This window comes from Oreochromis niloticus, linkage group LG23 (genome assembly GCF_001858045.2).
Source record: "Oreochromis niloticus isolate F11D_XX linkage group LG23, O_niloticus_UMD_NMBU, whole genome shotgun sequence".
NCBI lineage: Eukaryota > Metazoa > Chordata > Actinopteri > Cichliformes > Cichlidae > Oreochromis > Oreochromis niloticus.
In genome coordinates, this window is record NC_031986.2 from 1,197,843 (window position 1) to 1,220,134 (window position 22,292).

Below are 22,292 nucleotides of genomic sequence, written 5' to 3' on the forward strand. Positions count from 1 at the left end.
TAAAACCTAAAAGAGAATTATGGATTTGATCAACTGGTCATTCATATGAGTTGTTCGCAGTAAAGTTAAAACCACCATCACTTCATGCGGATACCCCTTCGGCGCCAGCTGCAGTTGCAAGGCTGGAGCTGAACAAAACACCCTGATAACGACTGTGTTGAGACTGTTCTTCCCTTTCTATGCAAGGCCACCTGGGTTGGCTGGAAGACTGTTTACTTAGCCTGGCAGGGCGAAGGACACTGTCTCAGCTGAACTCTGGACACATACACACACACGCACACAGACATATATATATACATGCAGACATACACTCATCCTCCCTCCAAACGCCTTCGACGCTTATTCCCTTCCGATGCTGATGGTGGATCATGGAGACCAGCGCATAGGCTGCAGGCCCGGATGTACTGTCTACATCGGCTGTCTCTCACCCTTTACCCACCCCTGTTGCTTGTCATGTGTTTCTTTGGTGTATTAAGAGTTTTTTCATGTGCTATGTGCAGAGGTGTTTTTTTTTTTCTGTTCTCAAACTGATCTCCCTGTTGGAGCTCAGTCTGGGGGGAGTTATTTTTTCTCCTTATCTTTCCTCATGTTGTGCTTTTCCATGTATACCCCTCTGACCTGTCTTCCCCATGTGATGTTTGTGTAATGTATGTATGGTCGGAAGGGTAAGACGGCGCTGACACGGCTGGCAGCCTTAATCCAATTTCCCTCGGGATGAATAAAGTATGATCAATCAATCAATAAATAAATCAATCAATCAATCAATCAATCAATCAAAATGTTGGATTAACTGACCATCTATATTTCAGTTACATTGGCCAAGCATGTCAGTGTTATTTACGCAGTTTTTTTGTGTGGTTTTCACTTAACCTTACATTTGTTTTTAACTCATGATTTCTGTTATATTTACTCAATTTTTTCATGTTTGTGTAACAACTACAATTATTCATTTCAACTTAATTTGTTTAAGCTTTAGTTATTCAATTGATCAAGTATATTGAACAGATTTGACTGGTTTCCAATCTACTCAGTATTTTTAGTTGTAAAAGTGTTGCCTCAAAAATTTTAAGTAAATGTCAGTTTTAGTTTTTAGAGTGTAAGTCACATGATAGGGTGGGACTACGTTTCACAGTGGGTTTACCCGAAACCTTGGCTGATTGTGACCTACACCCGTTTTCACACCTCAGCTCGTGTGATTAGGTAGAGGATCAATAGGGGGTCCATGACCCTCTTGGGGACACTCCCATAGGGCTTAGAATCTGGGACTCTCCACCAGTTGCTCTTAGAACTGAATAAGGTTCTCAGATGAAATGTCTTCAAGGAAACTTAAAGAAGTCCAGACACTTTTTTTCCAAGCCCCTTAGACTCTCCCTACATATACCTGTATCAGTGCACTGGAAATTCAAAAGTTTGAAACTTCTAAAACTTATGCCTGCTACGTGACAAATGGCAGAACTGTACAGCTGATATCCTGAAACTCAGCTGTCACTGTATCATCCAACACATCACATCAGTATGTTTCAGTCATACTGAAACGCTTCATCTTGAAGTGGCAGCCATGAAAGGCAGATAAGCCATGTTTAAAAAATTATGCTGATGTGTTTTGAATATTTAGCATTCAGTAAAAAACCCACATGTAAACTTATTATTCAGGTGTTATCTCAAACAACGTGCTTTGTAGTGTCAGTTTTAAAATGGTGATCTTTAAAAAAACTATTAGCAATAAAAAAAGATCAACGTTAAGTTCACATTACATATGTTTGGGATTATATTTAATTACTTTGATCTCAGGATAGCAGTTCATTTTTCCTCCTTTTTACTCAAGACTCAAGTTCTTTGTAAAATACCACGGTCAGCAGTGGGCTGTGTCTATCTGAATATGAAAGCCTGGGATAGCACAGTGATGCAGTGATTAGCACTGTTACTTCATAGCAAGTTGGTCTCCCATCTACCATCTCCACACTGGGGTGCTTTGGAGTGTGCATGTTTTCACTTACTATGTGTTTATACACCACTCTGAATTTAATCATTAGCTATTATTCATCTTTGGCTCTCTTCCACATTGTGTCTTTTGTCTTGACTCCCACACCTCACCCTTAGCCATTCGCAGCAGATGGCCCCGCCCCTCCCTGAGCCTGGTTCCTGTTAAATGGGACTTTATCCTTCCCACTGTCTCTAAGTACCTCACACCTCAAGGAAACGTTTGTTTTGATTTGCCAGTATATAAATAAAAGGAACTCATTCAGTTGTTGAGGCCTTCTCTCTATTACTGTAGGGTCTTTATCCTATTATATCAAGCACCTTGTTGTGATTTGGTGCTATATAAATAAAACTGAACTGGAGTGAATTCAATGTTCTTCCAGTGTCTGCGTGAGTCCTCTTCAGGTACTTTGCTTCATCTCAAAATCTAAAGTCATGCAGTTAGTGTTAACTGGTTTTTCTAAATTGACAATGGCTGTGAATGTGAGTGTGGATGGTTGTGTGTCACTCTGTGTTAGCCCTGCAACAGAGTGGCAACTTGTGATAGGCTCCAGCACCCCCTTAAATTAGATAAGCGGAAGAAATTTAATGGATGTGATTTAACTTTGTATGCTGACATTTATTTCTTTTGGTTAGCATGCACATATGCTATCATGCTCAACTTGTCTAATTCTCAGTAGTAATATGAGGAAAAGTTAAAAAAAACATCACTCTGCCATGATTCATGACAGTGCTTTATTCTGTGCCCATTAAAAAAAGCAGCACGAGAAAAGAGTCTTCCGAAATGTCTGCAAGTCTGCCAGAGTCAACGCTACAGACTATGAAGCTGATCATGACTTTATTTATTCACCTTAAAGTGAATTTTCAGTATGACTGGGCTGCAAACATGCTGATACCTAATCTCAAGGTGTGTGTGAAGCAAAAACGTGATCCAAATATAAACAGCAAGAAAATCCTTTCATCCAACCCAGCACTGCTGCAGCAGCTGGGAGGATTTGACTTGTTTTATTAACCTCCACTTGATCTTTTTGACTCACATGTTAATCATTCAAACTCTAGGCTAATCATAGCAAGAGTTTTTGTTCTGTCTATCCTTAGAATATTAAGTACTTATACACAGTAGGTATTATAGGTTACCTGACGTCATTTATTGTGTCACAAACATACAATAAATGCATCTCATTAGGGTCTGGAGGTCATTGTGCTGCACTAGATTGGATCCACCTATATTTCTTTCATTTAAATCATGACAGTCTTATTTCAAGTGATCACCTTTATCCTATGATCAAACATTTCTGTCCTTATAGGAGGAGTCATCCATTGGATGGAAATATGAATTTGGTTTCTTCTATATAATGCTTTAAAGAAAGTACGTTTCAAATAAATCTGATCCCCAAAAAATGGGAGATTAGCTTGGGTAAAAGACCGAAAGTTGAGGCACACAACGATGTGTGCTGCTGGTAAAGTTTCTGGGCTGCCTTTCCTCATAACAGCCATCCCTCAAGAGTCTCTCCATTTAAAGCAATGCATTATCAGGGACTGTAACATCTAGTCCTTTTACTGAATCTGATGTTTTTGGCTTCTTTAATTTTTTGTCTGTTTTTCTTGTGTTATTTTACACATAGTCAGAAGAGATTTTCATACTACTGATTCTATAGAGGCATTAAATAGAAAGAACAGTGAAGGACAAGAAATAACAAGGAAAAGAAGCACTTACCCTGTTTTAGCAAAGTTTGTCCAGTAGGTCATGACAACAGCACTTAACATCACATCATTCTTGGAGAAATTGCAGTTGAAGAGATCTGTCGGGCCGATCATGGGGATTCCAAATACATACGGGACTTCATCTCCATGAGCTGAGTCTGCCCAGCTTGGCTTCATGTCACTCTGACAGTGGTGATAGAAAGCATAGAAATATGTGGGCGAACCATACTGAGCATGGAGGTCAGCTGTGGCCACAGCTGGTGCCACCCACTGATGGTCAGTGAACAGAGCCACCAGGGTTTTGCGGCGAGTTTCTGGGTTCTCCTTGTCAGCCCAGTCAGTGTACATGAATTTGATGGTCTCACGAAGAGTGTCTTTGCCCTCAGGGTAGCCATACAGATGGTCAACAAAGTCAGACACAGCAAAGTCAAAATCATTGGCAGACACGCCATCCTCACTGTCCACAATGCCATCAACAAATTTGAACCCTTCACCCTGATTGACCCCCAGCATAATGTCATAGTTCAGGAACTCCCCTTGCTCCATGAGAATCTGGGGGTCATCGGGGATCACATCACCATCGATCACTGGCCCAAAGGCAATGTGGTACTTAGCGGGTGTGATGTACTGCTCAATTAGTTCCTTGTAGTTCTTCTTCTGCAAACACTCAACCAGGTCGATGGTGTCCAGCATGTTGCAGCCCACCTTCTCAGCCAGGGCTCTTGTATATTTGGCAGGCTGGTAGTTGACTGCCCAGCTGGACAGAGCAGTGCCACTCTGGATGATGGCTTTCTGGAACAGATCTGAGATTGGAATTTGTGTTAGTAATATACACACTTCACTGTATTCATGCTTTATGGTTTAAATTGGTATTGCAAAATGGGCAGTATTTTTCTCTTTCAAAGTAGATTTTAATGGCACTTCAATCTATTTAACTTTTTGTCTGGTTACAGTGATTACTGAGTACATGCCCTTTTCTATTTAATTGAATTCAGAATTGCTGAAAAATTCTGTGAAAGTTATTTTCAAATTCATTGTCACACATTGTTAAAAACTGGTGCAGCAATTTATTGAACATGGAAGAAATACAACATATGAAGCAAAAACTGAGTTTTCAAGTTCAAACAAGCTAGAAAGTCTCTTAGGCAACCTTTCACCTTTACAAAGCAAATGTTTTGCCACTTGTTTGTTAACACTATAGCAAGCAAGACAAGCACAGTTATGATCTTAGAGAAGTAATTCTCAAGCAATTTGATCTACATTATTCTATTTTAAGACTATAGTAAGTAACCCTCTATGGTTCCTCTTCTTTCTTGTGTTTCTGCTGCCTGAGGTATTCACTAAACAAATGACGAGTTTTGGCCATCTTCCTGATGTACTCAGGGATCTTTGTTGTTTTATCCTGGATAGTAGTTCTGACACTCACTAGTCCTTGGCCACCTTCCGCTTAGCTTACAGTCTCAGGGTGCTGGACTTATGATCCCAGCAGGGTGTAAGTATTGATTGCCCAGATCTTGTTCTTCCCATTCAGCTCACTCCTCAGGACTTGTCTACTCTCTGAAGGAATTAAGTGGTTACGGCTTTCCTAGCGGGCTCTTCATCATTCCCATTTGCCTGTGGGATTTCAAGGTACTTGTAGCTGTCCTCAATATCTCCAATGTTGCCTTCTGGTAGTGCAATCCCCTCAGTTCTGACTACCTTCCCTCTTTGTCCGATTGACGTTCCAATGTCTTTGCAGGAGTTCCGAGTGGTGTGGATCAGTGAACTGATGTCTTGTTCACTCCTGGCATACAGCTTGTAGTATGCCAGTAGTATGTAGTATGTGTAGCCAGTCTTAATAATGATCTGGCTGAGAGTGTTCAGGCCTATGCAGAACAGCAGTGGGGACAGGTTAATACTTGGGAAATCCCACAATTAATGGTGTTTGCTATATACCCATAAAATTTCTGACAAATGCGATTTGGGTCTTGTTGAATTTGTACTGTTCTAGGCATTTCAGGATCCATGTCTGATGCACTGAGTCGCAGCTTTTCTTATAGTCAATACAGGCGGTGCACAGGTCGGTTAGTCTGGTCTTACAGACTTGAGAGACTGCTCTATCTACACAGAGTTGGTGTTTTGCCCCTCTGGTGTTTCTGCCAGTTCCTTTCTGGGCCCTGCTGATGTATTGAGCCATGTGCCAGTTCATCTGAGCCACTATGATGCCTGACAGGAGCATCCATGTTAAGCTGAGACAGGGTAATGGCTGGTAGTTGGATGGGACCAGTCTGGGGATCCTTGAGGATCAGGACTGTCTGGGCTTCAGTTAGCCATTGTGGGGGCATCTCCTCCATTAGTAGCTGATTCATTTGTGCTGCCAGATCTGCTCATGTAGTAGAGTTAGCTTCTTTTTGGTTAGCCAGTCCTCCAACACTTCAACACTTACAGAAAACATTTGGGTATATGGTCTATCCATCTACCCTACATGTAAAAAATAAAAATAACAAAATGTACTAAGTGGGTACAAAGTGTGATAAAATGTGTTGTCAAAGAGGTCAGGACTACACATTAGTACATGATGTGGGTAAGACTTCTCAAATAACACTGGGCATGCAGACCAGTATAACAGAATTCTAAGAAGCCACGTCTCCAGTATTTCCAGCACAAGCACATTTCATAGCAAATAATAGAAAAATTCATAATGTTTAATTTACATCTTTGTGTCTCTAACGAATGAATGAATGAATGATAAACCGGCATATAGAAGATATTTGCTGTTGCTATACTTCAGGCTGTTTCCACATTCTGGAACATTGTTAGCATGACTTCTCGAGCTGCCAATCAGTAAGTGGGCCACAGTACGGGTAGGAATACTGAAGTCATGTATATTTCTTTTTTTTGATGGCTTCTATTTATATTCATGCAAACACAGTGGTGACTCAGCCGGGCTGAGTTGAAAAGTATGTTATAAGGACAGAGCAGATATTTCCCATAAAGCCTGGTTAGTCGTGTACAAGCTTTCACCACTGTCACTGTTAGTTAGATGTTCACTCTAAAACTATACACACTGAAAGAGTGAGAGTGTTATCAGCTTCTGGTATGCTGCTAATGCAAATGTTGAAGCTACATAAATCTTTATGGCAGCTTTACAACATGATCCAACTGAGGCAACAAGTGAAAATACCTTCCTTTGTGAAGTCTGATAAAATAAAGGTTGCCTTCAAGGCTGTATGGGCACCATGACTGCTGCAGCAATTGAACACAAGGGATTTTATATGTGCACATCAAGCCATTCATGTTTCTTCAAGTACAAGATAAGGAAAATGAAACACCAAAAGACCAAAAGAGCCAAGACATAAAGAAATAAAAATCTTCCCTTGCTTATTTGGTAAAGCGACCAACAGACTTTTACCAGCAAGATAAAAATATGCATTTTGTGCAGAATTTTGTTTTTCACAAAGCCTGTTTTCATATCACAAAGAGAGGATAGCTGAAGGGGAACTGTGAGAACATTTTCCAAATTCCAAATCCTGTTTTTTGTTTGTTTGTTTTTACTAGAAGAATTATCTTCTAGTAAAGAGTCTTTTTCTCATTCATACCTTCTCCTCCAGTGTAAATGATTACAGACTGCATTTCAGTATCAAATATCATAAACAACCCAAGGAACTTGCATGTTTGTTATACGTATGAAGTGTTCTCTATATTAGAAAGAATCAAGAGACAAAGAGCAAACACTCCATTTTCATACAGGAATATTTCTTGTTTGAAAAGGCTACAAAGTACACATGGTGAACAGGCGGGGGTGATGGATATACAAACTGAAGCGCTTCCTTCAGCTGAGCAGAGCTTAGGTTTATATTGAGTTTTTGTTCTCTTTTCTGTGGTTTTGTTTCTTTGTTTACAAAAATTGCCCATCGACCTCTAGTTGCTGTGCACGCTAAAAAGTCAATTAAGTGTTTGATTTGCTAGATATAAACATGCTAACTGAATGTAAATGAATCCAGTTTATGTTTGAGAAAAATCTGATATTCACTCAAGGACAAATAAATACTTCAAAATAGTGTTGCCATTGTTAACTATTGCACATGCCCCGTGCCACAGATGTATGTAAATGCAAAACAAGTGGAAACAGATGCAGGAAAGTCAATGGTGTTAAGCTAGCTTATGTACAGAGCCACTACTTGCAGAGCTACTTGTTTGCATCCTTAATATCAAGGGTAAGTGAGGAATAGGTCTAAATAACTACATGAATCTATTTAATACTGTAGGAGTAATGGTTAGTAGTAAAAAATGCAAATGCCTCAATCTCATACTCCCACACTGCATCAAAATAACAGATACACAAAGCAGGAATTATAAACGACGCCTGCTTTTGACCATATATTACTGTGGCTGTGCCTTGATCTGTGAAAAAGAACATGTACCTTCTGAGTAATGTGAGAGGGTTAGCAGGCTGACACACGATGCTCCAGCACCAGAGCCAAAAATGGTCACTCGCTTTGGGTCTCCTTTGAAGGCCTGGATGTTTTCTTTGATCCACCTGAGAGCCTGAATTTGATCCAGCAGTCCATAGTTGCCCTTGGCTGCCTGGTCTCCTGTGCTTAGAAACCCTGTATTGGTGAAAAAACACAAGGGAAAAGAGATCTATTCTTTACTTCCAAAAGGCACTGATTTAATGGGAGCATTCAAATTACAAGTAATTTTTTAATCTCTGAAATGAATACACTTTTTTTTATCTCAAGGCAAGTTAAACTGGTGAAATAGTGTTGCATTTGTGGTGGATCATAAATTTGATTAGTTTTGGAGTTGTACATCTCTGTCCCTTATATTTTGTGTCATGCCTTTATTATTGTTTTATTTGTTGTTTTGACTGTTTTGCTTTATATAATATGCAGTGGGAATATAGAGGGAGATAAGTAGTGAAAGTTTTGTCTGGGTTGATTGTGCGTCGATCCACTGGTAATGCCTCAGGACTCCAGTAGGTGGATTCACGCGTCTCCTCCTTCACTCAATACAGACGAGCGAGAGCTGCGTGTCTGTGCCACTCTTTCACCTCTCCTCACTATTTGCCCTGTTCAAGGGCACAACACATTTCTCATCTGAATCAGTTTGGCCTTGAGTATATTATGAAAACAGAAGATTGTGCTTCTCTGTATAATTATTTAATGACTGGACCAAAGCTGCACTTAGCTTCTTTTTAAAATCTTCTGAAACCATCTAGAGGTACTAGTGTGTACAATGCTGTTAAACACACTTGAAGAAGTACCTACTATCTATTAAACTTAAACTAGTACCCATCATCCTCATTTCTACAAGCACAAAGCAAAAGAACCAACCAAAAGCCCACAAATTTCCTTTAAATGTGCCTCTAAACTGTTATGCTGGATACTTACACAGAGTTTATGTGCACTAAACTGTCTGGTAAAATGCTACCTCCTTCTAGTGACTTTTTAAAAAATAGGAATCTTACATATTAAAGTTTTAAAGGGAACTTGTGCTAAATTCCAGTTCTGTGTTATTATTTTTGGATTACTTACACATGTGGGTATGCACTTAATGCATCCCCAGCATAAATACAGTATTTTATCGTGTTTCCAGCACCTCGTTAAATCTTTGCCACAAAAAGTTAAGGAAGTACTAACAAAGTGTGCCAGCAACATTATTATGTGCAGCTTTCTTAGTGGTGCCTCAACTCTTTGTGAGAGATTGAGCAAAGTGCTGAAAACATTCCTCATTTTGCCAATAAAATGAGGAATGTTTCCTCACACACTGATGGCCATTTGAGTAAAGTGAACTCTATGTCAGGTTTAAGAAACCAGTCTGAGGTGATTTGAGCTATGCGACAAAGACACAATAACACAATCTCCTGCTGGAAACAGTGATTAGAAGATGGGGGCACTGGTGATAAATGGATGGACATGGTCAACAACAATACTCAGGTAGGTTGTCGTGTTTTGACAACCCTGCTGGTTCTAAAGTGTGTCAAGAAAATATCCCCCAAACTCTTACAAGACCAGCTGTCAGGTAGGATTAATCCATGCTTTGGTGCTATTTATGCCAATATCTAAACCTACCATACAATCTCTCATTGTCCAATGCAAATCCTCACTGTCTTCTTCTCAGCTGACCAGGTTGGCTTCAGTTTAGCCCATCTCCTTCAAAGTTCAACATCCTGTATGTTCAGATGCTCTTCTGAATTTCTGAGTTGTAAAAAGTGGTTGTTTGAGTTACTGTTTCTTTCCTGTCAGTTTTCCTCTGACACCAACAACACATTTGTCTTTTTATAACTATTCTGTTGTGTGGGAAAATCACACTTTGGAAGTTCTCAAAGCAACGTATCTGGTACCAACAACCATGCCAAGTTGAAAGTCCATTAAAGCAGAGGTCCCCAACCATCGGGCGGTGGATTATTTGATACAAGGCCGCAAAGAAAGAACACATTTGTGTTAAAGTGTATGTATTTCATTTTCTTAAGTCTTCAATTTTATTTTATTATTATATTTTCCAAAAAATTCTGCGTGCATGTCACTCCTGCACGCGACTCACTGCCGTTTTTTTTTCTTCTTTTTTCAATACATCATTGAGTCTGCAAGCTAACCCTTGCAAAAATGACACAAAGACAAACAAATTACTGGAGAGCATCTTTGAAAAGGGAGAGAGAGCCAAAGATGTGACACCAGAAGAGTCGGAGAGTGCCAACAAAAAGAAAGCTGCATTTAAAAGAAAATTTCAAGAATCATTATATTTGAATTGCATCACCCAAACACACACACACACAGAGACAGTTTGTCCAGTGTGAAACTGGTCCATGATAAAAAAGGGTAGGGGACCGCTGCCTTAAATCACCTTTTTTCCCAGTGCCATGTCTTTGGCTGATTAGATTTCTGATAAAAACACTTAAACAGGTATAAATAAATCAAATGGCCACTGATACAGCACAATAGGTGTCATGGAATGACTTTATGTGATGACCAAAATAATGTGAGGAACCACAAACATGCCTTCCAGTTTTTGAGTGGCAGGAAATGTGTCATTTCTTACACCAAATTTCAGTTTTATTCAATTCATTATCATTCCAGCATCAAAGTATTATCTGAATTCATCTCTATAAATATGCAGAATGATAAAAATAATTAGTTATCGTGGTTTACAAGCCACTCACTGTCAAGTATTGAAGGCCCTTTGAATTTGATTTTGCTCATGCCTACACAAACGGTTGGCCAGCAAACATCCATTTCAGTCAAGTGCCAGACCGAGCAGCTTGGCAGAAGCTTCCACATCCAAAACTTGTTGACAAATTAGCAAATGTGCCTAAACCCATTAAGAGGGTTTCTAAATGCTGACACTGGGGAAACTGGTGGAGCATTCTTGCCAGGCCTGGGAGCTCGGCAGCCAAGCTGGGCAGCAACAGCCAGTCCCTGTGAGTTAACCAAGAGTGAGGCAGGGTAAACGACAAATGGGATGAGGGCGGCTGGGTAAGAAAGGGGAAAGAAAGACAAGAGGTAGCCTTTGGCTTTTTCATAGAGAGCCGATCCTGTTTGTCATGGTGAAGTGGAAAGGATGAAAGAGATGGGATGGAGAGCAGGGTAAGGGGAGATTACAAGGCCTCTGGCAGCCTCGTACACCCTGTAGGATGACCACGGGTCCTGGCACTGCTCGCCTTCCTTTTTTCCTTCTCCCCTTCAGTCTTTCATTCCTGTTCTTTTCCCCGTTTTTCTCTCCCCTCACATATCTCACCACAAAGAAGCCAGAGAGAGGCACGCCTATCAGGCAGTCTTCAGGATGTGTGAAGATTAGTCAGTACTTCATTTCAAAGCACTATGTCCTCAAAATAGATTGCATGCATAACTAAGCCTACAGCCTAGAGATGCATCATTGACAACATTTTATAAGCACAGACTTAAAGAAAAAACATTGTTAGAAACATTGTTTAGACAAAACTTTTTGGGGTAAATTAGCACTTTACATGTAGCACTGCATGTAAAAATCGCTGGATGTATAACGTAAAGTTAAACAAGGTTTGGGTTTGCATTTTTTAGACGTACACTTTAAACAGTTGGTGTTTCATTTTAATGATGACGCTAATTGCAAATAGACAAAAGGGACTCAAAGTATTTTTTTTTTCAAATACCAAAAGCTGAAAAACGTGGTTCATTAACACATTTGACTTATATCTGAGTCTTAGCCAGTACTCACTAGTAGTCCTGCAATTCATCAGTCTCACCTGTTAAAGGTAGTTCCCCTACTGATTGTGGCACTTGTAATTTCTGGAATGATTTTAGTAGCCTGGACAGCAGGCTCCAAGGAAAGATTCAATTAATGCCACTAGGTAATGGTAATGGACGGGTTTTTATACAGGGCTCTTCTACTCTGAGCACCCATAGTGCTTTACACAACTTTCACACCAGCACTTTCTTCTATGCTCTTTCTAAGAGTGCTTCCATCTCACAGACATTCAGACCAACGTGGGGTTAGTATCTTGGCCAAAGATATTTGGCATGTAGACTGAAGCAAACAACGATCAACCCACCAACCGGCTGGTAGGCTCTACAGCCTGAACTACAGCCACCAAGGGTAACCTGTAAGAGCTATTTGCACTAATAAAACATAATCCTCAGACTTTTACCTTTACTGCTCCACAAAAGGTTTAAAGTGAATGTCCACAATTTAGAATTTTATTCAAGCAATTTAGCAGGAGCAAAGCAAAAGCAAAATGAAGTAGTAGTAATTAAAAAGACAAAAATCAAATCACTTAAACTGTACCTAACTAACCTGCTCTGAGCCAATCTGATTTTGTTCTTATTTTGGTGAAGAGAGGTTTATCCCCTTGTTCTGAGTTGATGATAACCACCCAACAGGAAAGCAGCATCCCCTGGGCATTCAGTGGAAGTATGACGTAAATCAAAATGCTTCTGAATTAACCATGTAACCTGGCAAAGATGAGCAGATAGGGAACCAAAGAAACCTCAAAACCAATTAGCAGGTTCAGAGGTCAGGCGGGGTCGATCCCTCTGGTATGCCTGCTGGAATTTTCATGTGTGAACCTTTTAGATCCGCTCTTCTGAACTGCTCGTCTCGCAGAAGAGAAAAGGCAAGAACCCTGAATCTCTTTCATACCTTTTATATCTGCTCACCCTTTCTCCCACCTCTCCTACTCGACGTCACATCTTCATATTCTGCTCATCCAAACAAGTTGTTGACATCTAATCGTCCAATGACACCTCATATATCTCTCTCTATCTACCTGGCTTACAAGATTTAACACAAAGTTTAATCTTTTAAACTTTAAAATCACTTTATTACATCTGCCTTGTTATTCTTAACATAAAGAATTGACATCACACTTAAACGTTCAGTCACATTTGAATATAATTCACTCCATGTTTCATTCAGTTTATGTAATTCTACCTTAATTATCTTCAGGACATTTTAAGATAAACATTTATTGTAACATAATTGCTTTTTGATTCAAATATAAAACTCTGTGTTTGTCAATCACCATTCATTTATTTTTATTTGTTTTACAAAATATATAATTTAATACAAGACGTTAGGTAAGTCAGACATCAGATTAGTGACTCCAGTTTGTCATTTTCGCCCCGTCCTGTACCACACACACACACACACACACACACACACACACACACACACACACACATTAGAGCGGTTATTTCTACTACTCAGACTTCATGTAAATATTGATCAAATGTACAGTATATTTGGATTTACACACATGCACATATTTACAAACATTAGTTTTAATTTGAGTACATTTACAACAGTAACTAACTAAGCTAAATTAAAAAATAAACCACATTACAAAGTTACAAAATACAATAAATAGATCTAATTAAAAATATTCCAGTACGGCACGTGACACAACAGAACCAGAGAAAATCCCGATTTTGAAATGTGTTTTATTTTGATGCCAAAGGGAAATAGGATTGAAACAACATGACGTGAACATTTTTGGTATTTTGTTAGTAAAATAAGTCTATAATTTATTCTGGTGATGAGTCATTTTGGAAACATTATGCCAAGTTGCTAATTGACATTATCAATATTGGTTTAGGGAAACCAAGATCTTGGAGCAAGTTACGCTAATGCACGCTAATGGAATATGAGAACAGTCACTCCAAACTTACTTTATCCACATAGAAAATCTGAGGTGAAATAAGAAAATGATTTTTTTACTATATATATTTAAAAAAATAGCATCAGATGACATACAGAGTGAGTGAAAGTGAAACTGGCACTGCAGCTCTGTGGACAGACGGTGACCCGGCAGAATGCCAAGTGCTGGAGCTTTGGGCACAAACTGTTCACAGGCCACAGAGTGTATGAGTCACTGTGTTTAATTTAATAACGTTCACTTACACTCATACTGGAAATGACAAGTATTTCTTTATGTCACTGAAACTTAAATGTATAAGTTAGATTTAAGTTAAAAAACAAACAAACTAGAATTACCAACAGAATGTGAATAAACAGCCACAATCTCAGACATATGTCAGACATAATATATGTTGCAACAACCATGTCAATATGTAAAACCAACACAAGCAACATTACAAATCTTACCTCATTTAAACTTAACCAGTTAATGCATCATGACATATAGCACAGCTGTCTAACACCAGGACCAAAGAAAATAATAGCGTTTTTTCTACTGAAACTCTCTGACGACTCTTTTCAACCCATATTTGCTGATGAAGCCTTTTATGAGATGCAATGGAGATATTTTGGTTACACATGACCACAGAAGGCATTTTAAATTGTATTTGAAAAGAGAGTGCCTCAGAGTTCTTTGATCATTTTGAGTATATGTATCCCTTCCAAAGATCACCTCAAACAAGGATAATGTGAATCTAAGAACTGTTCCTTCTTAAAAACCATACCTGAGGTTGGCTGACGTTGGTAAATAGATGCATATTTAAAAAAATAATAATAATAATAATCTATATAAAACAAGCAAATGATCTGCACTGGTGTCACCTTTTGTCATTGGTAGTACAAAGAACAACAATAAATGTCAGCATCATGCTGTGACCCTTATCGCAGCAGACAGTGGCTGCATGAACAGCTGGTTAACATGCAGCCATTATCATATTTCCAACACCCGGCTAAGAAGCACCTGAAATCCTGTTTTATTTCACCTCCTGACATTTTTCATCATCACAGTTTTCACAACAGTTGAGGCAAGAAGCTACTGCCCACACACACACACACATACACACACACACACATAGTGAATATTACTATACTGGATATTGTTATGAATAGGCTCAGATCTGACTCACTGTGGGTCAGACTCAGTGCTTTCAGCTTTTATTGACATGGTGTTCTTGTTGTCCATGTGATGTATATGGATTAGTGTTGCTCATGGCATTGATGGTGAATGCTCAGTGTTAGATCTTTGAATCTGTAGAAGCCTAGGCTATTTCTTTTCAATCTGCCATTATTCTGTTTTATCAGCTGTCACTTTCTACTCTGACCTTAAACCACTCCGTCCATTAGATTTACTTAAATTGCATTTTGCTCCATCTCTCTTCAATTTCCCAATCTGGGATGAATATAATATACATGTCACCAAGCTTTTTCAAGCTTCATTCAAACCAAATGCAAACACGCTGCAAATTTTTCCGAATTACGACAAAATGAATGTCTCTCCCATCTGTTTCCATTTCACTTTGCCCTTTGTTGCATTCTGTTGTCATTAGTAAGCCAACTTTCATATCTTATTAAAAACCTCATTTATTAAGATTTCCTTTTTCTTTTTAAGTTTTTTGCTCAGGGTGGCCATAAAAAAGGTGAACGTAGCCCGCAGCTGGAGATTCATTTGTAGTGACATTCTGAAATTAGATGCAAGAGCAGCATACCTGAGATTAATGAGAAACAAGCTAATTGGACACTTCCAGCTCTCCACTGCTTCAACAAAAGCTCAAGAAAACAAAACAACAAAACATCACTTGGAGCCTTGGAGCTATTGATTGTATGGACACATTATTTTGGTACTAATGTGGTACATTTTCTTGGGCATCAAAGTTCAACGATACGTCCTTTTGGTCCACATTTACAGTCGGTGGCAAATTAATTGTAAACTGAGCATCCAAACAGGTGGCTGTTGCAGCAAATACTCACAACATGCAGGTAATAGCAGTAAACTGTGCATCCTGTCCAGAAAGTAATCTCTCCAGCAGCTCACAAATGAAACATTAATTATCAGAGCGAAAGATTGGAAGGCAGTGATTTAAGATAAGAGTAGTAATATACCGGTAGATTTTTTGCCCCCCCACCCCCACACCCTACATCCCTCACCCCCCTCCCCTTTCCCCCTGCGCATCCATGTGAGTGTGTGTGGGCGTGAACGGACTTTGCACGTGCATGTGAGTTCGGGGGTCATGTGAGTTCACATGTGTTTAATAGTGTTTTATTTAATGAAACCATTATGTGTTTTAATTAAACTGTTTTTAAGGATTGTATAGGTCTCAGCGCTCTGTTATTTACACATAGATGATTTATTTTAGCTAGTTTAGGAGAATTTTACTTTTAATTTAACTAGTTAGGAGCATTTTGCTTTTCTTTAATGCTCCGAGCAGTCACAGAGGCTAATAGACCACCACAAACAACATGTATTCTTTTAGAAATAAACGTGTCAGGGTCCTGGGTCTCCTGACCCAGCGTTTTTAGTTCTTTGTGATTTTTGTATTATTGTACTTGTGTGATTTATTCTATGGTTTCTAGTTTCGATCCCTTGCCCTTCATGTCTCTCTGTGTCCCCTCTGTTCTGTGTAGTCTGTCTGCATGTTTGAGTTTCCCTCTGTGTCTTTTGGTTGGTCGAGTCCTCTGCCTTATGGTTTATGTCTCTGTGTTTCTTAGTTGCTGTCTTCACCGTGTCAAGTTCGCATCTCTGTGTCATACTTCCTGTTTTACTTTGAAGGTCCGTGTCTTATGTGAATGTGTCCTGCTTTGCTTCCTTGTCTCGTCAGTCCTGATTTCTCCCAGCTGTGCCCTCCTTCTGTGTCTCATTCCCCTCGTTACTTCCCAGTGTATTTAAACCCTGTGTTTCTCTGAGTCAGTGTTGCGTTGTACCCTCAACAAGATGTGTGTTCTGCTTCTGTGTTTAGTCACCTGCTCAGTTTTAGTATTTATTTTCCAGTGTTTCAGTTCCTCTGTTCAGTCTTTTGGTGAGTTTCGTTAGTACGAGGTTTTTCCCAGCAATAAAGCTGCGCTTTAAGTTGTACTTCCGTGTCTGAGTCCTGCATTTTGGATCCACCACTCCTGCTTGCCTGCCTGCCACACAGCCAACCATGACAAAACGTTTCTTGTGATACTTCTAAAAACAGCGTATTCCCACGCAGCATTTAATTTAACTAGTTTAGGAAGATTTCACTTTTCTAATAGTTTCATAGGCTAATAGTTTTCAAAGAGAGCACCACAAACAACATGTATTCCTTTAGAAATAAACTGTGATACTTCTAAAAAACGCATATTCACACCTAGCCACACTAGCACTGTATCAACCCCCAATGTTCCTTTAATGCAACAAGGCCCTCTAATTATCTACTAGTCACAAACACACGTAGATGATTTAACTGCTTTAGGAGCATTTTACTTTTCTTTAGCGCTCTGAAAGACACAGAGGCTAATAGTTTTTAAACAGAATACCACAAACAACAGGTATTCCTTTAGAAATAAACTTTTCTTGTGACACTTCTAAAACTACATATTCTTAACTCTGCAACAGTTAGACAGAGGGGTTACAGGTAGGGCCCCCAACAGCCAGCAAAACAAGTCATAAAACAATAAAAGCGGCTTCCTTATCAAGAGCATCCCAGCACACACATCCCACTTTTTTCTTTACAAACTGCTCTTTATATCTGCATCTCAGAGGCCAACTGAAACCAAGGCCACCTATATAAAAACACCACATCAGACACACAGTATCTTCCTCAGCACTTCACAACTGCTGCAAGGTATATCGTTTTAACTTCTTATTTTTTCGGATCCCAGACACAGCGGTGTGAGGTAGTTAGCACACAGTTTGGACATGTAGAAAACATCGTTTGTTTGGAACACATCAGCAGAGAGGTAGAATCATCGCTGTTCATAAGAGTTTAATTTAATCAAACCTCATTTTATGGATCTAAGTGGCTCCTCATCACTAGCCAATTCACCATTTTATTTAAATATCTGAATTTTCGGAATGATGATCCAAGCGGGACACAGAGGCTGCTAGTTTTAACGCACCAGAATGCAAATATGAATAAAAGCCCGACTATCCTGAGAGCCTAGCTGCAGCGACACCTTTCTTTCACACGGATGCCTGGATGTGCGTTGAGCCGACTACCCGCACAGAGCGTTTCTGACAGTCGCCCGTTGCTTATACAACAGAGAAAAGCAACAACACAGCGTGTTTCTCTGCTCCAAGACATCAGCGGGCCTTTCACACAGTAAGCATGTCTGTTATACCCAGCGCATAAATGTCTGTGTGTCAGTGCTGATTATTCAAACCCTGTTTAAAATGTGACACATGTATTATCCAAAAACATTTCCTCTAAATTTGCAAAGTTACTGATTTAAAAATATATTTTCGAATTTTTAGTTGCATGACAAACATATGATAGACTCTTGAGCACACTTATATAGCTACATTCACAATGGTACAACCATGCTAAATAAAAGATGCCCAAGCACCACTGCACTCTAATACAAGCCTCTGAACTGTATGTTGATAAGTGCATGAAGTGTACCTCTACCTCTGCAGCTGAAAACAGTTTGTATCCAAACTTTGAGGATCTGCTGAATTGTTTTAATGTCACTTTTTTGATGAACTGCAGATGATGAATTCCTCTTTATTGTAGAAACTGTCCCTAAGCTATCGTTGCTCATACTTACTGAGTTCCCCAGCTACTTCTTTACTATGTCAGTAAACTTTTTGAACAATAAAAGGTATGGTAGATTTAAAGAAGCATCCTAATTGAAGCAAAGGCAAAAAATTGGAATGAATTTTATGTGACTGTTCATATTAAAGCCAACAACAAGTGAAAATCCAAAACCGGCTCCAATCCTTTGTATTAATGATCTCTCTCTCTCTCTCTCTCTCTCTTTGTGTGTGTGAGTGTGTGTGTGTGTGTGTGTGTGTGTGTGTGTGTGTGAGTGTGTGTGTGTGTGAGTGTGTGTGTGTGTGCCCTCACAGAAGGAAGGTCACAGCAGGAGCTTTTCTCAAACGCATTTCCAGTCAGTTTTCTTTTTACAAGAAGTGTAGCTCATACAATGGTATAAATGTATTATTTGCGATACTTTATAAATATGAAACTCTAAAGATTTCGAGTTCATGCACATTGTGAAACAAGAATCTAAATCTTTGTGTCACAGTGATTTCTATAAAAGCATGTTGTTTATGGGGATAATGTAACAAATCTTTTGTGGCCCTATTAATGATCAATGGTGATTGAAGAGGAAGCTGAACCCCGGCTCTGGACATTTTCATGTCAAGTGACAGCGCAGACATGTGCTAATGAGAGAACATGTTTATCATCATAAACACGGTGATATGAAGCATCGTTAAAGGGTCACTTCAGTAATGTTGACTCATGTTTTTAATAGATGACTTTAAAACACTAAACTCTAATTTCTGTGGTTTATTTTAAGTTTACAGAATATAACATGTGGTAAGACGATGAGTTTTACTTCACACTGTCCGTGTTATGTGTATCTATTTATCATGTATGCTGCTTTGCTCTGTGGACTGTAAAATGTTTCATTGTGTTCATGAAATAAACCAGACTTTCACCGTCTGCATCTTTTACTGTTTTTCTGCTTTTGTTCACTCCAAGTTTGACAAACCCACAGACATCCAGAGTTAACTCACTAACAATGTGGAGCAGTCTCAGTGTATTTAGCTGCTTTTTCCCTAAACACAACCAACTGAGAGAAATGTGTGTAGTCCTCACTTTGGCCATTTTGAACAAATGGACACAGCAACTAAGAAACACAGAGACATAAACCATAAGGCAGAGGACTCAACCAACCAAAAGACACAGAGGGAAACTCAAACATGCAGACACAGACTTACACAGAACAGAGGGGACACAGAGAGACATGAAGGGCAAGGGATCAAAACTAGAAACCATAGAATAAATCACACAAGTACAATAATACCAAAATCACAAAGAACTAAAAACGCTGGGTCAGGAGACCCAGGACCCTGACACGTTTATTTCTAAAAGAATACATGTTGTTTGTGGTGGTCTATTAGCCTCTGTGACTGCTCGGAGCATTAAAGAAAAGCAAAATGCTCCTAACTAGTTAAATTAAAAGTAAAATTCTCCTAAACTAGCTAAAATAAATCATCTATGTGTAAATAACAGAGCGCTGAGACCTATACAATCCTTAAAAACAGTTTAATTAAAACACATAAAGCTACCGGTATATTACTACTGATAAGCTTGGCAAGGTCAGCTGCTCTCAGCCATAGCCATGTCCAAACCTGCTGAACAGGCTAAATCAACTGAACACAATCACTGAGGCAAGGGAAGGTGAAGACAAGGCATTTAAAGTGTGTCAATTTCTGGTAATTAGAAAGAAGAAGCATTAAAGCCCACATGGGACATGCCTGGCATTAAACGTTAGCTCCTCTGGCTGACAGCACAGCAGTGAAACCAACAGAGCACAGCTGTCAGGTACGTCAGCCACTGTGGGTGCATTTGAGGGTCACATCATGTGGCACATTTTTGGATGGCAGCAGAGCAATGAGTCACACTCACAATGGCATTATGATAATGACTGAAAAAGATATTCCTCTACTAACTTCTCTTTTTTTCACATAAGCTACAGATTAGCTTTGGTTGGCTAGGCATCACCCTGTCTCTGCAGACTGCACATATCTGACAGTATTTTGGAGGTTAGCACCAATGTCATTTTTTCCTGTCACCATTATTGAAGGTACAAATACATGTAATGTATGTCAATTCACATACTAACACAGTAGGTTTTACTTCAGGTCCATTAAAGAGTATCACAGCGACACAGTGTTGCCTTGAATGATGTCATCCATCATGTGCAACAACACATGCTCCACGGTTTCGTCATGCTGTCACTTTATTATGCAGCAAATTACCAGTTTAATGATACTATGTTAAGATTATCCATTACTCCGCCCTGCTGGTGGCAATGGGGGCACAAAACAAAGGTAAAGACCAGAAAAATGCCCCATGATCTATCAATGACATAATCATAATAACTGCTGATATAATCCCAATGCGTAAGGTGACGCTGGAGTGATGTCTTTTAGAAGGACCTTCTTGTAAAGGCTATTTATAGTCCAAATGTGGTCACTGTGGACATCTGTCAGTGTCAAACTTGGATTCATTTTACACATTGTTTTTATAATGTTTCTACATGTATAGGCTCTGCAGTCCCATGTTTTCAGTGGAGGGCAGGTTTTCTGGACAGAAACAGTCATGTGTGAAGGAATGCAGAGTGATGAGCATCTCCAAGATGGCGCGAGCTCCTGAGCTAAAACAAAAGTGAACAGCTGCACGGTGCAGAAATGTCCTCAGCTTTTCACAAGCAGTTTGCAAAATGTGAGCATGAAATTGTACAAACTTCTCCTACTTTCCGTCGCAACTTCTCTCAGTCCTGCTACCGAACGCAAACACAATTACTTACTGTTACAAAGCTCTTCGTGATAAAACCCAATACCAACCTCACTGAAATAAAACGCCAATGCTCTTTTAAACTTATTAAACACACTGTAATCCTTTTAAAAGGAATTCCAACTTTTTTCTAAATACTTGAACCATTATTACTTTACATTTTAATAAATGACAGTTTTAACCTGGTTACAAACAAATAAGTTGATTAATTAAAATAAATAAACCAATTAAAGAAAAGCAGGAAAACCCACATGTACTGAATAAATCAGCAGGCTAAGATGTAATAAATCTTTTTTTTAATAGACAATCCGTATTCCTATGCAGGGCTCGCAAAATCGCTAGCCCGACGTCCCGGGGCTAGCGATTTTTCCAGTCGGGCTACCAAAATCTATCTCAGCCCTGCCTGTCGGGCTATCATAGGAAGGGAAAATATATGTCAATGCTTTGCATTCTTTCGCAAATGTAGCTGGGTAATTATGCCATTCGCATCGACAAGCCACTGTCAATATGTGACATATTGAAATCGCGTTTGAATTTGCGCTTGTTTTTTGTTTTCACTTTCACTTTGCGATCTGAAACTGTGCATAGGGAGCGGCAGAGGGTGACAGATTAATTGCGCACCAATTCCTCTGACATCGTCTTATCACTCATTAGCTTACTATTCAAACGTGACAAGTGAAATCTCCCACAGCAAGCTTAAACATGTGAGAGGTTGATTGCGCAGAGAATCGCTGACCGTTATGTGAGTACGTGTGTAAAAGCAGATGAATTTACGCCGGTATTTTAGTTATGCAGAGCGAAATAATAAAGGTCACAGTGAAGAAGGGGCAGCCAAATAAAAGCCGACCACAAAACGGAAAAGTTATGACAAATCAGACTATGAGGCAAAAAGAAAGCTCAGCTTTTTTGGTTTCATGGACAAAAGAATTTCTGTGGCTGGAATATGACGAGCTAAATAACATGATGTTC

At 39.3% G+C, this 22,292-nt stretch overlaps 1 protein-coding gene across 1 annotated transcript in view; it reads right to left on the reverse strand.

Annotated features, from left to right (window-relative positions):
• nlgn4xa (neuroligin 4 X-linked a) overlaps positions 1-22,292 on the reverse strand; it is a 159,046-nt gene that overhangs the window by 36,774 nt on the left and 99,980 nt on the right. Inside the window, exons 4-5 of the mRNA XM_003454715.5 lie at positions 8,088-8,273; positions 3,698-4,487 (exon numbers count right to left, since the gene is read on the reverse strand). Of these exons, the coding sequence (XP_003454763.2) occupies positions 3,698-4,487; positions 8,088-8,273 (976 nt within the window). The remainder of the gene's footprint in view (positions 1-3,697; positions 4,488-8,087; positions 8,274-22,292) is intronic.